This window comes from Chiloscyllium plagiosum, chromosome 29, assembly GCF_004010195.1.
Source record: "Chiloscyllium plagiosum isolate BGI_BamShark_2017 chromosome 29, ASM401019v2, whole genome shotgun sequence".
Taxonomy (NCBI): domain Eukaryota; kingdom Metazoa; phylum Chordata; class Chondrichthyes; order Orectolobiformes; family Hemiscylliidae; genus Chiloscyllium; species Chiloscyllium plagiosum.
This window is the reverse complement of record NC_057738.1, coordinates 2,413,732-2,427,037: the sequence shown is the minus strand read 5'-3', so window position 1 is coordinate 2,427,037 and position 13,306 is coordinate 2,413,732. Positions and strand designations below refer to the sequence as shown.

Genomic DNA, 13,306 nt, shown 5'->3' with positions numbered 1-13,306 from the left:
CATTTCTTCTCTATGCTTCGGGTTTTGGTTTTCCCACTGGGGGTCTTTGAGGGGAAACTTCACCTCTCCCTGTCCAGCATCCCCATCTCCAATCGGGTGTTCCCTGTCCCATATTTTAATAGCACCTCCTCATATAAGTGCCCTTTCCTCCCTTGTAAATAGTATATTCAAAATAGACATTAATTCAGCCCAGGTATACAGACTAGGCCCCAGAAATTGATCAATTTGTTCAGACAACACCACCGGATCCTCAACCAGGACCTTCATTTCCTTTTTAAATGTTCTGACCTCCCCACTGGTGAGGGGAGCACTTACAAACCCAATCTCTTTGTCCCCTATGGGTACCTCCCGAAGGGGATAAGTCGTTACGTTCTTCCCCTTTTTCTTTTGTTTTCCCCCCTTAGACTTTGATTTAGATTCTCCAGAAGCCTCCTCTACATCTACTGTAGCTTCCCTTTCTCTTGCTGAGGATTGAGGGTCAGGAACAACAACATCCCCCTCCACCGCCCCTTCGTCCTCCCCTGGTGAATCATCTGTTCCCTGTCCCTGTCTGTCTGTCTGTCCTCCTCCCCCATGTTCACCTAACCTGATTTTATGGTACGGGGGGGGCAAACAGTTAAGAGGATCCCAGGGACTGGGTGGGGCAGAGGGGGAATCCTTTGTCTTTACTAACAGCATTCCCAAACTGCCCTTCCAACAGGACGCATAGACCGCCTCCTCTTGCCTAAAAGGTTGTTTTCCATTCACATACAAACCTAAATACTGACAGACCCAATCCTCATCCGAACCATACTTTGGCCAGAAGACAGCCAGATGAAGGAGTGGTTCTTTGGTCCATACTAAACAACAATATTTAATCATTATCTTTTTATCTTTTGCCCTTATACAAGTATTACTTGTCCAATCCCGCAACATCCTCCCCAACGGACTTTCAGGAGGAATGTTACCAGGGACTCTTTCTTCCTTCACTCCGTGACAGCTACTCTGCCTACCCCTCATTTCCCGGGGCCATCGCTAGTCCCTCTTTTCCCGGCCACCAAGGCAATACTTAAAAGTCAGGTTTCTTACCTTGGTCTGTGCACAGAGTTGCCTGGCCCCTTTGTCGCCATATCTTCTATCGAGCTCCAATCACTGTCTGATTCAGATGTCTCTCTTGTAGGATTCACACCAGTCACCCAAGGGAGCAGACCAAACCGGGACACGAGACCGCTCCTCAATGGGGAACGGGACGCGTCTTCCCAGTGTCCAAGGCCAGCCACTACCCCGGGCGATGGAAGAAAATCCCAGACGAGCCCCCAATTGTGAGAAACAAAGCTCACTCACTAAACAATTGCAGTCCGAGACAAAAATCTGAACCAGTATTGTCGTTTATTTGTACATTTGCAAGTGGGTGCAATGTCTAATGCCAGGTAAGGCAATGACAAATACACATCAAATCCAACAAACTCTCGAAATTTATACAATTTGAATCTCCATATTTTTTCTTATTTCATTGTTTGCCCCCTCCTCCGCTTACGTCACTCATTTCCTTAAGACTGATCCCACAACTTCTGTTTATCCAGCCTTGTCCGTGACAAATGCCTATCTCTGGCCCCCATAAGGTTGTTTGACGTCATCCTACTGCAGGTCACCGCTAGGCATATCCTTTCTTTATCAGCATTTATTCCTCTCCGGAGGCCACTCTGATCTTTATGACCTCTTTAATTAGGGTTTGTTCCTGTGTCCCCATACAAGTGGGAAAACAGATGTTTTTTCTACTGTCTTATCTGTTGCCCATACACCTACCATTGTTCTGTAATCACGTCTCATGCTAATATACCATTTTCCTTAACGGATTATACTTCCTCTATGTAGTTCCCATTCTTGTTAACTCAGCTCTTAGCTGAGAAACAATCACAAACTAATGTGAATTCATTTACTCTGTATCAGAACTTATAATTGCAGAAATAACATTAATTCACCTATATCCCACATTGGTAATTTGTAATAATGAGTCATTATTAAAGATGTTCATTAAAATGTAACAAGCAGTAGAGATAATTAATACAACCTTCATTGCCTTTTTGCTTAAGAAACAAAGCTAGAGATTAACAAACTAAGTCCCAAGTTCCAGTGACCAGGGAAGTCGGGGCACCACAGTTGAGTTTAGGAGAGTTTTTTAAAAATTAATTCACAGGATCTGGGTGTCTGGGCCTACTGTTATTGCCAATTGTTAACTGCCTTTGAGAAAAAGTATTACGGGTTTATTTGGAAGCACCAGCTTTTGGAGAGCTGCTTCTTCATCAAGTAATTGTGGAGTCGGACCGAAGGCACAGAATTTATAGCAAAAGATTACAGTGTCAAGCAACTGAAACGTTATATTGAATAAACCTAGATTGCTGTTAAGTCTTTTATCTTTTAGAATAGGTTGCAGGTTTTGGTTTGTTAATATATAAATTCCAGAATTTCTTTTAAGTCTTCGATGACACTGTGATCTTTTGCTATAAATTCTGTGCCTTTGGTCTTGCTCTACAACCACCTGACGAAGGAGCAGCGGTCTGAAAGCTCGTGCTTCCAAATAAACCTGTTGGACTATATCCTGGTGTTGTGTTGTCCACCCTAGTCCAACACTGGCTCCTCCACATCTTTGAGAAAGTGAGCAGCCCTCTTGAGCTGTTGTTAAGCATGTGGAGTAATTGCACAGTTCTGTTAAGCCGGACATGCATGGTATTTCTGAGCGTAAAACAAAAACCATACTCGGAAAAGGAAAGGCAAGCCTATGGGTGACTGAAGGCCAAGGTCCGGCAACAATCCGTGACATAAAGAACAGATGATGAGTTGAGAAAAGAGTGGAGGCCAATGAATGCTGACCACCATGATATGCATAGTTTCTTCTGTGCTGTCAAGACCACATACAGACAAAACACCCAAGATCTCACCCCATGGCTGGCCAAGGACAGAGTTACTGTCAACACAAAGATAAAGAATCCATCAAACAACACTGGGGGAAGCACTTCAGAGATCTCCTCAACCAGGGCTCTGTTATCGATCCAAGCATCCTTGAATGCATCCTACAGTATGGTACATGCCAAGAGCTCAGCAAAATCTCAGGCCTGCATGAAGTAGAGAAACCGTCCACTAACTTAGGAACAACAAAGCTGCTGGAACAGTATCCTCACTGAGGCACTGTGGAGGCAAAGATTGCTCTTGCTGTAGCTACACACCTTTGTTTGTCTGATCAGGAAGGAGGAGAACTCTGAGAAGTCAGTCATGAGCATTTTCAGAAAGGGAACAAGTCCGAATGTGGTAACTACAGGGGAATATCCCTGCTGTTGACCATTGGAAAATTCATTGCCCAGGTCCTCCACAACTGTCTCCTCCCCGTGATGGAGGAATTCCTCCCAGAGTTTTAGTGTGGCTACTGGCCATGGAAGGGTACAACGGGCTTGATTTTCACCATGCAACAGCTGCAGGAGAAATTAAGAGAAAAGAAAAGTACATAGCTTTCTTTGATCTACAAAGGCCTTTGGCACCGTCAATCGGGGAGCATAATGGAGCATCCTTTTCTGCTTTGATTGCACCATAAGTTATGTTTCTGGACCACCTTGCCATTTATAGGTCCTATGCCCAACTCAGCACCAGCACATGTTCTAATGCAGATATGAACACCATTTCTCACACAAAGTTCCTTGCACACACCTGCTTTTACACAGACATACACTTTGCATTGCTTGGGGTAATATACAGAGGAACCTCGATTATCCAGAATTCGATTATCCGAATATCGGATTATCCGGCAAGATTCTTGGCTAAACTATGTTATCCACCATTTGATTATCTGAACGAAATACTCCCTGCCTGTGTTTTTCGGATAATCGAGGTTCCTCTGTATAGACCACCAGCTAGCGGGAAAGATATGGAGGAATAAATCTGTAAGAAAATGACAAACACCATTAGAAACAATTCAGCTAGGTTTCTTTCAAAGAATAATTAGTTTATTTCAAATAAAATATGAAACAAACAGCCGGGGATGGAAGGTTTGAATTATAAAGAAAGGCTGGATAGGCTGGGACTTTTCTCATTGTAATGCAGGAGGTCAAGAAGTGACCTGAAAGAAGTTTATAAAACAAAAGAGAGATATAGATAGAGTTGATGGTAGTTGTTTTTCTCCCTAAGATGGGGAATTTCAAGACGAGGGGGCACAGGTTTAACATGAGAGGAGAGAGATTTAATAAAGACATAAGAGGCAAATTGTTTACCAGACGGTAGTGAATGTTGTGCCCTTATTCAAGAAAGGCTGCACAGAAAAACCTGGGAACTATAGATTAGTAAGCCTAACATCTGTGGTGGGTAAGTTACCTGAAAAGATTCTGAGATAAGATATACATGCATTTGGAAAGATAAGGTTTGATTAGAAATAGTCAGCATGGTTTTGTGTGTGGGAGATCATACCTCAAATTTGTTAAAGTGTTTGATGATCTGACCAGGAAGGTTAATGAGGGCAGGGTGGTAGACTTAGTCTGTATGGATTTCAGAAAGGTTTTTGATAAGGTTGCACATGGTCGGCTGCTCTGGAAGGTTAGGTCACATGGAATCCGGGGAAGCTGGCAAATTGGATACACAATTGGCTTGATGGTAGGATGTAATGGGTAATAGTGGAAGCATGCTTGTTGGACTGGAGGTCTGGGCCCATTCCCTGGACAAGGCATGATAACTCTAAAAAGATGATGCTAAAAAAGGAGGTATCATGGACAGTGTGGAAAATTATCAGAAATCACAGCAGGATCTTGATCAGCTGGGGAAGTGGGCTCAGAAATGGCAAATGGAGTTTATTATAGATAAGTGTGAATCTTGCATTTTGGAAAGTCAAATCAAGGTAAGATTTCATGGTGAATGAGAGGGCATTAAGGAGTGTAGTGGAACAGAGGGACCTTGGAGTTCATCTGCACAGTTCTCTAAAAGTAGAGTCACAGGGAGACAGGGCAGTGAAGAAGGCTTTTGGCACACTGGCCTTCATCAGTCAGAGCATTGAGAATAGAAGTTGGGAAGTTATGTTGCAGCTGCACAGGATGTTGGTGAGGCCGCACTTGGTGTATTGTGTTCAGTTTTGGTCACCTTGCTAAAGGAAGGATGTTATTAAACTGGAAAGAGTGCAAAATAAATTTACAATGCTGTTGCCAGGACTCGAGGGTCTGAGTTAAAGGGAGATGTTGGACAAACCAGGACCTTTTTCTTTAGAGTGTAGGAGACCAAGGGGGATCTTATAGAAGTGTATAAGATCATGAGAGGCATGGATTGGACGAATGTACTCAGTGTATTTCCCAGAGTTGGGGAATCAAGGACTAGAGGTCATCAGTTTAAGGTTAGAGGGGAACCCGAGGGGCAACTTTTTTTACACATAGGTGGTAGACATGTGGAATGAGCTGCCAGAGGAAGTGGTTGAGGCAGCTACATTAGCAACATTTACAAAGCTTTTGGACAAATACATGATAGAAAAGGTTTCGAAGGATATGGACCGAGTGCAGGGAAATGGGGTTAGTGTTGATGGACATTTTGGTTGGCATGGACCAGTTTAGACCAAAGGCCTTATCTCCATTCTGTAGGATTCTATGACTCTATGGTTCGCGTGTGAAATGAACTTCCTGAGGAAGTGGTGGATACGGGTACAATTGCAATGTTTAAAAGTCATTTGGATGGTTACATGAATAGGAAATGTTTGGTGGGATATGGGCCATGAGCAGGCAGGTGGGACTAGTTTGATTTGGGATTATATTATTCATGGACTGGTTGGACCGAATGATCTGTTTCTGTGTTGTATGACAAAATAAAGCTTCATCTATGCAAAGATTAAAATTACTTACATTTTAACATCCTTAGAATGAGGCAAATATGGGTAACAAACAAATTATGTTCCAATATCCCATAGAAAACATCAAACAGATTCCATGGATTGCTCAGCAATTTCCTCCAGATGTTAATGCTACTGTAGGTCACCAAATCTTATTAAAACTTCACAAGGAATTACGTTTCTTCAAATTTGAAAGGCATGGCTTTGAAACCCCCTCTAAAACTGTTATGTCACATACCGCTTCAATGAATACTCACATTCTAGAATGTAGGATGGATGAGGCAAGTGTTTAAGAGGGTGGGTGACAGCTTGTTAGTGTGGTAGCTAAACAGGATGGTGGAAGGGTGGTGTAGTAGTTGGGTAGTATGATGTGTGACAGATAAATTGGGAGAAAATACCAAGAGTACAGGCAAATATGTTCCCAAAGAGACAACAGATGGGCCCAAGACCGGAGAATCCTGGATGTCAAGGGAAATTAAAGTTAAGATTAAGAAGAAAAGATAGTGAGAGCCCAATATGGCAAGGTTCCTACACAACTGCAGGAGGGAGCTTGAAAAGGAATTTAACAAAGCAAAGAGAGGACATGAGAAAGCATTGGCAGGTAGAATTTTTAAAAAATATTTTGGTTTTTCCTGTAAGACGGAAGAGAACAAATAGGGAAACAGTAGGACCTATGATCCCTGAAGATGTTGGTACAGTGATACTTTGTGTCCAGCTTCACAATGAAAAAGGATGATGCAAATATGGACTTCAGAGAAAGAGCTGTGGAAAATTGGAAGAACATAGTAGCTCCTCTCCCTCTATCAGGTTTAGCAGCCTGAAAAGTGGATAGATCTGAAGGCCTGGATGAAACGTACCCCAGATTGTTTGGGGTGGCAATGGAGGGGATATCAAGGGTAATGACAGTAACTTTCAATCATCTGTGGCCAAAAGTGGGTTGCCAGGCAACTAGAGGACTGCTAACTTGGACAATTATTTTAAAAAGGGAGGAAACAATAGTTCAAGAAATTACAGGCCAATGAGTCTAACCTCATGGTGTGGAGCATCTTAGAAAGGATTCTCAGGGACTTAAAACATCTGCACTTAGAGAGGTATGGATTAATCAGGAATAGTCAGCATGGACTTGTTAAAGGAAGGTGAAATCAATTTTTTGAGTAAGCAACCAGGAGTGATGATGAAGGTACTGCATTTAATATGGTCAATATAGCTTTAGCCAAATGTTTGATCAGGTCTCAGATCATGGTAGACTGGTCAGGAAAGTAAGAGCCCATGGAATCCAAGGAAAATGGCATATTGAATCCAAAACTGGCTGAGAGGCAGGTTGCACAAAATGATGGCAGATAGATGTTTCTCTGATGGGACATCTGTCCCCAGTGGGGCTCTGCACTGATGACTTGGATTTAAATGATTTTGATCATTATGATCTAAAAGTTCATGGATGACACTAAAATTGGCAGGTTGGTAAATAGTGAGAAACTGCAGGACGGTCAAGTGGCTAAAGAATTCAAACTTGGATAAATTGAGGTAATGCACTTGATGAGGGCTAACAAAGAATAGGATTGCAGAATGAATAATAGGATCCTTGTAAGCACTGAATGTCAGAGAGACTTTCGTTTGTATATCCACAGACTTCCCAAACCACCTCATGTAGATAAGGTGATTCAAGAAGCATATGGTGATATTTACTTTTATTTGCTGAGACATAAAATACAAGAGCAAGGACATTATGCTGAAAATGCTGGTTAGGCTACAACTGGATTACTGTGTGAAGTTCTGGTCATCACATTATAGGAAGGATAGCACTAGAGATTGTGCAGAGGGTGTTTCCTATGAATCTATCTGAGCAGGAGAGTCTGAGCGCTGAGGAAAGGTTGAATATGCTGGAGTTGTTTTCCTTGAAACAGTGGAAGTTGATTGGGGACCTGTTAGAGATGTATAAGAATATAAAGAGCATTAATAGGTTGGATAGGAAGATACTTTTTAATTAATAGAGGGGTCAATAACCGGATGCATAGATTTAAAGGTAAGAGGTAGATGTCTGTGGGGACATTTGTGGAGAAGTTATTTCACACAAAGAGTTTTGGGAGTCAAACTCATTGCCTGAAAGATAGTTAAGCCAGAAATGTTTGTAACAATTAAGCAGTAATTAGATATTCACTTGCATTGCCATAACCTCTAGGGCTACAGGATAAAAGATGAATAATGAGATTATGTAATCAGATTTTCATTGACTGGCATAGACACAATAAGCCAAATGGCCTCTTCTCTGCTGCAAACACCTAGGTATCTGAATTTATTTCCAGAGGTTAGGAGTAAGTGATTGTCTTTGCCATCTAGGCAACATGTGACTGAGTATGGCATCAATCAATTAGAATTAGGGAAAAAAAAATCTACTAATTGGAACTATACCTAGCATACAGATAATAGTTTGGAATATTGATAGTTGTTGAAGGTCAATCATCTCAGCCGCAGTACACCTCTGCAGGAGTTCCTCATGGTTGTATCGTAGGCTCAAACATTTTCAGCTGCTTCAATGGTCTTCTCCCCATTCAAGTTCACAAGTGGGGATATTTACTGATGACTAATGTTGAGTAGCATTTATGACTCCTCAAATTGTGAAGCAGTCTTTGTCCATATGTAGCAAGAATCAATTAACTTGGACTGGTAGGTTACAAGTAACATTTGTGCTACACAAGTGCAAAGTAATAAGCATCTCTAACAAGGGAAAAATCAACCATTGCTCTTGAATTCAATGAATACCATACATGAATCACCCACTATTAACATACCCAGGGTTAGCATTGACAAGAAACTGAAGTAGACAATCATATAGATGGACTGTGACTACAAAACAGATCAGAGATGAGAACTTCTGTGGCAAATCATTCATTTCCTGTCTCCTCCATCTGTTACCTGCTATCCCTGTCCTCCATCAACAAGGTACCAGTCAGGAGTGTAATGTGATGTGTTTGCTTGGATAAGTGCAGTTCCATCAAGGAGCTGGACACCATCCCAAGACAGCAGTTCACTTGGTTGGTCTCCACTTCCTTGGACATGCATTTCATTCAATAATAATGCACAGTAACAGTAGAATGTAACATCTTCATGATGCATTACATTAACTCACTAATATCCAATATTCTCAACACAAATACCATGTTAGCAGACCAAAGATTAGTATAAAGTTGAAAATGTTATTCATCCTTGAAGTGCAGTTTCTACCCTATAGCTAATGAACATTGAATTGTTTTCATCATCTGTACCTCTTACCCAAGATTATTCTTTATCATTAAGGTCAATCATCAAGCAAAACAGATCAAAGGTAAGAGGAAAGTGACTGTCCTCGACATCAAGGTCACATTTGATTGAGAGTGGCATTGAGGAGCCTAGCAAAACTGGAGTCAATACGAATCAGAGGAAAATGTGTCCATTGTTTGGAGTCATACCTGGCACATAGAAAGACAGTGGTAGTTGTTGGAGGTCAGTTATCTCAGCTCCAGGTCATCTCTGCAGAGGTCCTCAGGATAGTCTCCTCGGCTGAACCATCTTTAGTTGTTTCATCAATGACCTTCTGTCCATCATAAGGTCAGAGGTAGGGATGTTCGCCAATGATTGCACAATGCTCAGCACCATTCACGACTCCTCAAATACTGAAGCAGTCGATGTCCAAATGCAGCAGGACCTGGACAATAATCTGGTTTGGACTGACAAATGGCAATTAATATTCATGCCACAAAAATGTCAAACAATGACCCGCTCCATTAAGAGAGAATCTAACCATCACCTCTTAACATTCAATCGTGTTACCTTCATTAAATCCTCGGAGGTTATCATTGACCAGAAACTCAACAGGACTCTCCACATAAACACAATGGCTACAAGAGCATATCAGAGGCTAGCAGTATTACAGCAATTTACTCAAAAGCTTGTCCACCATCTACAAGACACAAGTCAGGAGTATGATGGAACACTTTCCACTTGCCTGGGTGAGTACAGCTCCAACAACACTCAAGAAGCTTGACACCATCCAGACAAAGCAGCCTGCTTGATTGGTACCACATCAAAAAACATCCATTCCCTCCACCAATAGCTCTCAGCAGCATCAGTGTATACCACTTGAGAAATTCACAAAAGATCCTTAGAGAGCACCATCCAACTCATGACCACTATCATCTCGAAACATGGAAACATCACAATCTGAAAGTTCCCCTCCAAAACACTCATCATCCTGATTTGGAAATATATCACCACTGGGACAAAATCCTGGAACTCCATCCCTAGCAGCATTAATATTCATGCCACAAAAATGTCAAACAATGACCTGCTCCAATAAGGGAGAATCTAACCATCACCTCTTAACATTCAATAGCAGTTTAAGAAGGTAGCTCTACATCACCTCTTGAAGGGCAACTGGGGATGGACAGTAAATACTGGCTCAGCCAGCACATGTCAAGTGTAAGTTTACAAAAAATGTTTCTCACTTTAATCAGATATTAATTATGGTCTTGCTAGTATTGTCCTTTTGCAAAAACCAATATAATTTCTTTTACATTGCTAGACATACATCATTAAATGAAATGAAATATGAATGTGATATAACTCATTGAATAATTGGGATACATTTTTAAAAGTCAATTGCTTCCTTCTCGGCTGTTGTATTTGAATGCATTGCTCCTGATACATCTATGTACCAAGAATGACCCTTTTTGCCTCACGTGTATTGACGAGAGGCAAAGATGATTAAAGGAGAAACAAATTGCTGTCAGTTGAGAGGTATACATCGACCAGGAGGATTTCTGATATATCAGAAATAATAGTTCACAGAGGCACTTCCTTGATTTAATGGCTCACCTGAAAGGTGATACTTCTAACAATGGATACATCCTTCAAAACTGCACTGAAATGTATGCTTAGATAATGTGTTAATTTTTGGGGCTCAAATTCTCAAACTATGTCACCTAGAGGCAAATAAATACACTGACCCAGCTGAAATATCAAACCTTTCCAAAGGTTAGTAATTCCCATAAGGTTGTTCTAGCTCCAATGGTGTTTCGGTGTCATATTTAAAAGGCATCGAGACAACACTTCATCTCTGCAGTCATTCAACATCTTATTGTCACACCGAGACACCATTGGAATAATCAATTACATATTTCATAAGATTTGCAGATTTCTTCAAAATATGGTGTTTGTATCTTTTGGAAAAATGAATTAAAATGAATGGTTTAAAGTGCAGTTTACATTAAATCGCTTGACATTAGCAGGTCAAAATAAAACAATGATGTAGAAAGTATAATTGTTTCAAGAATTGTGACAATGTGGGTGGGTGAAACATCATTGGATCCTGTGCCTAAATTCCCAACAGGAACTCCTAGCAGGTACACTCCATTTTCAAAAAGTATTTTGTTTACGTCCATCACAACTAGAACTGAGCAATTTCCACAATTTTCTCTTACTTGTTTCACAGTTACTTGATTAACACAAACATATAAAACCAAAGAATCACTTACCAAATTGAGGAATGTGAGATACTTCCACTGACCAGCATATAAGAATACTCCTGGAAGCGTGTGGCTGTACTGAGTGTTGAGAAGCAAATAAATGAGCAAAAGGTACCACACAAAAGTGGTGATGTGATACACTCTAGAAACTATTGTTGGAAGCATGTTTGTGTCTATGGTGAAGTGATAGCATGAGCAAGATGCTAATCTTATAAGCTCATTGGATCCTACCATTTACCATCAGGCACAGGTGAGACAAGTCTGACATTTGAACAAATAACATATATTTCAATGCTCACAAAGGGAAATCATCAGCCCCTCTCTAAAATCTCTGGTTTTCCCGTTTCTCCAAACAACTGTGAAATCAGTTGCACGTCAGTTAAACATTGAGAGTGCTCAAATGTGAACATTACTCACCATTATATATAGAACAGTCAACACATTTTTTTAAGTTCAGTGCTTATGCAGTGTAAATCAGTGGACATAGGATACAAAAGGCCACTTGTTTGTTATTCATACAGAGGCACTCTTTGTAATGTTTCAGAATGTAAGGTAAAGCTTTTAACAACCTGAAAGCCCGCACTGTAGAAGTTGAATAACAACTTGCTTAACAGTTGGTATTTAGCACAAAATGAAATTGCACAATGTGTGCAAGGTTCTTTTTGTGATTATATCCGGAGAGGATGTAAAAGCAGGATTCAAAAGCAGGCGAGTCAAATTTTCCCACATAATTATATTCTATTCACCTCATTACATATTTGTACATGGAAATAATTCCAAACGTTATGGGTGCATGGGCAGAAAGTCTGCCGCTTGCCAGGACCTTCTGGATTTGAAACTTTAGTGTCATATTTAAAAGGCATCGAGACAACACTTCATCTCTGCAGTCATTCAACATCTTATCGTCACACCGATACACCATTGGAGATGTCAGTGACCACAAAAGAAACTAATGATACCTCCCTAGAGGCTCTTCTGTCGGCCATCCAGGAGAGAAGGCTTATATTGTTTCCACGGGATGGCTGCAGCAGGTCGTTCCTAGTTACCACCGTAACCTGGAATAAGGTAGCTCCTCATCAGGAGGGCAGCACCCTTAAGAGCATCAAGAGAGACTGGATCCATGCCAAGAATGGTTCTGCACTGGTAATCCGCTGGACATCGCCAGGGGAAGTGTCACCATATTGAGTGTATTCAATGCTTTATGAACAATGAGTAAACAGAACTATAATGTTCAGCAGCTCATGACCTTTCTTCCAAACTAAGAACTGCACACATCTGATAGATTTTCACTAAAGACTTGAATAAAGTAAGGTCACAACTACAAGAAGTGTCCCCAGGATGAACACATTAGAGGGATCTCAGGCACATGCATCATACCAAGCTTTAGTGATTTGTATCAACTTTGGTTTTTTTATGATACTGAATTACTTTTCACTTAGAGCAATTTAATTCCTAATGTCTTCCATTCCACATTTTGCTCACAATTAATACAAATGGATCAGGGGATTCACATCTGTGTCTGTGTTGAGCAATTCAGTGCTCCTTTATCTGTGCTAATATTTCTCAATGCTTCTCTTTTTCTCCAAGAGAATAATAAGGATGAGTGTGCATTGAGAAGGCAGGGAGGCTGACATAAGGCTTCCAACGGACTTCAAGGAGATGTACCTACTCAAAGGGAGATTGAATATCTACAACAATAGAGTGACCAAGCTACAAAGCAACTACTTCCAGCTGCACTCCATACAGTAATTTTGAAATAAAACCTTTGATAAAGCATTTCACAACATGAATAAATTGGTACATTTTTATGTGTAGCCTCCAGAGTTCAGGCCTTCCTCCCAACTCTCCACTAGTGCAGACATTCACTCTACTGGGTCATGGATCTAGAATGGGATCCGGTTCACATCCTGGTGAGTACAGCACGAACAAAGACCCACAGTTAAAGGAGGAAGAAACAGGCCTCTGACTCTCGGAGGAC

The 13,306-nt window shown here is 41.0% G+C and overlaps 1 protein-coding gene across 3 annotated transcripts in view; it reads right to left on the bottom strand.

The window, feature by feature from the left end:
• Window positions 1-11,531, bottom strand: part of LOC122564320 (androgen-dependent TFPI-regulating protein-like) — a 133,851-nt gene extending 122,320 nt beyond the window's left edge. For 2 of the 3 annotated variants that reach the window (XM_043719029.1, XM_043719031.1), the window contains exon 1: window positions 11,338-11,525. In XM_043719029.1, the coding sequence (XP_043574964.1) occupies window positions 11,338-11,493 (156 nt within the window). In that variant the 5' untranslated portion in view covers window positions 11,494-11,525. Of the gene's footprint in view, window positions 1-11,337 lie in introns of all 3 variants that reach the window. The other variant, XM_043719030.1, reaches the window with a different exon arrangement.
• Between the last annotated feature and the right edge of the window lie 1,775 nt (window positions 11,532-13,306).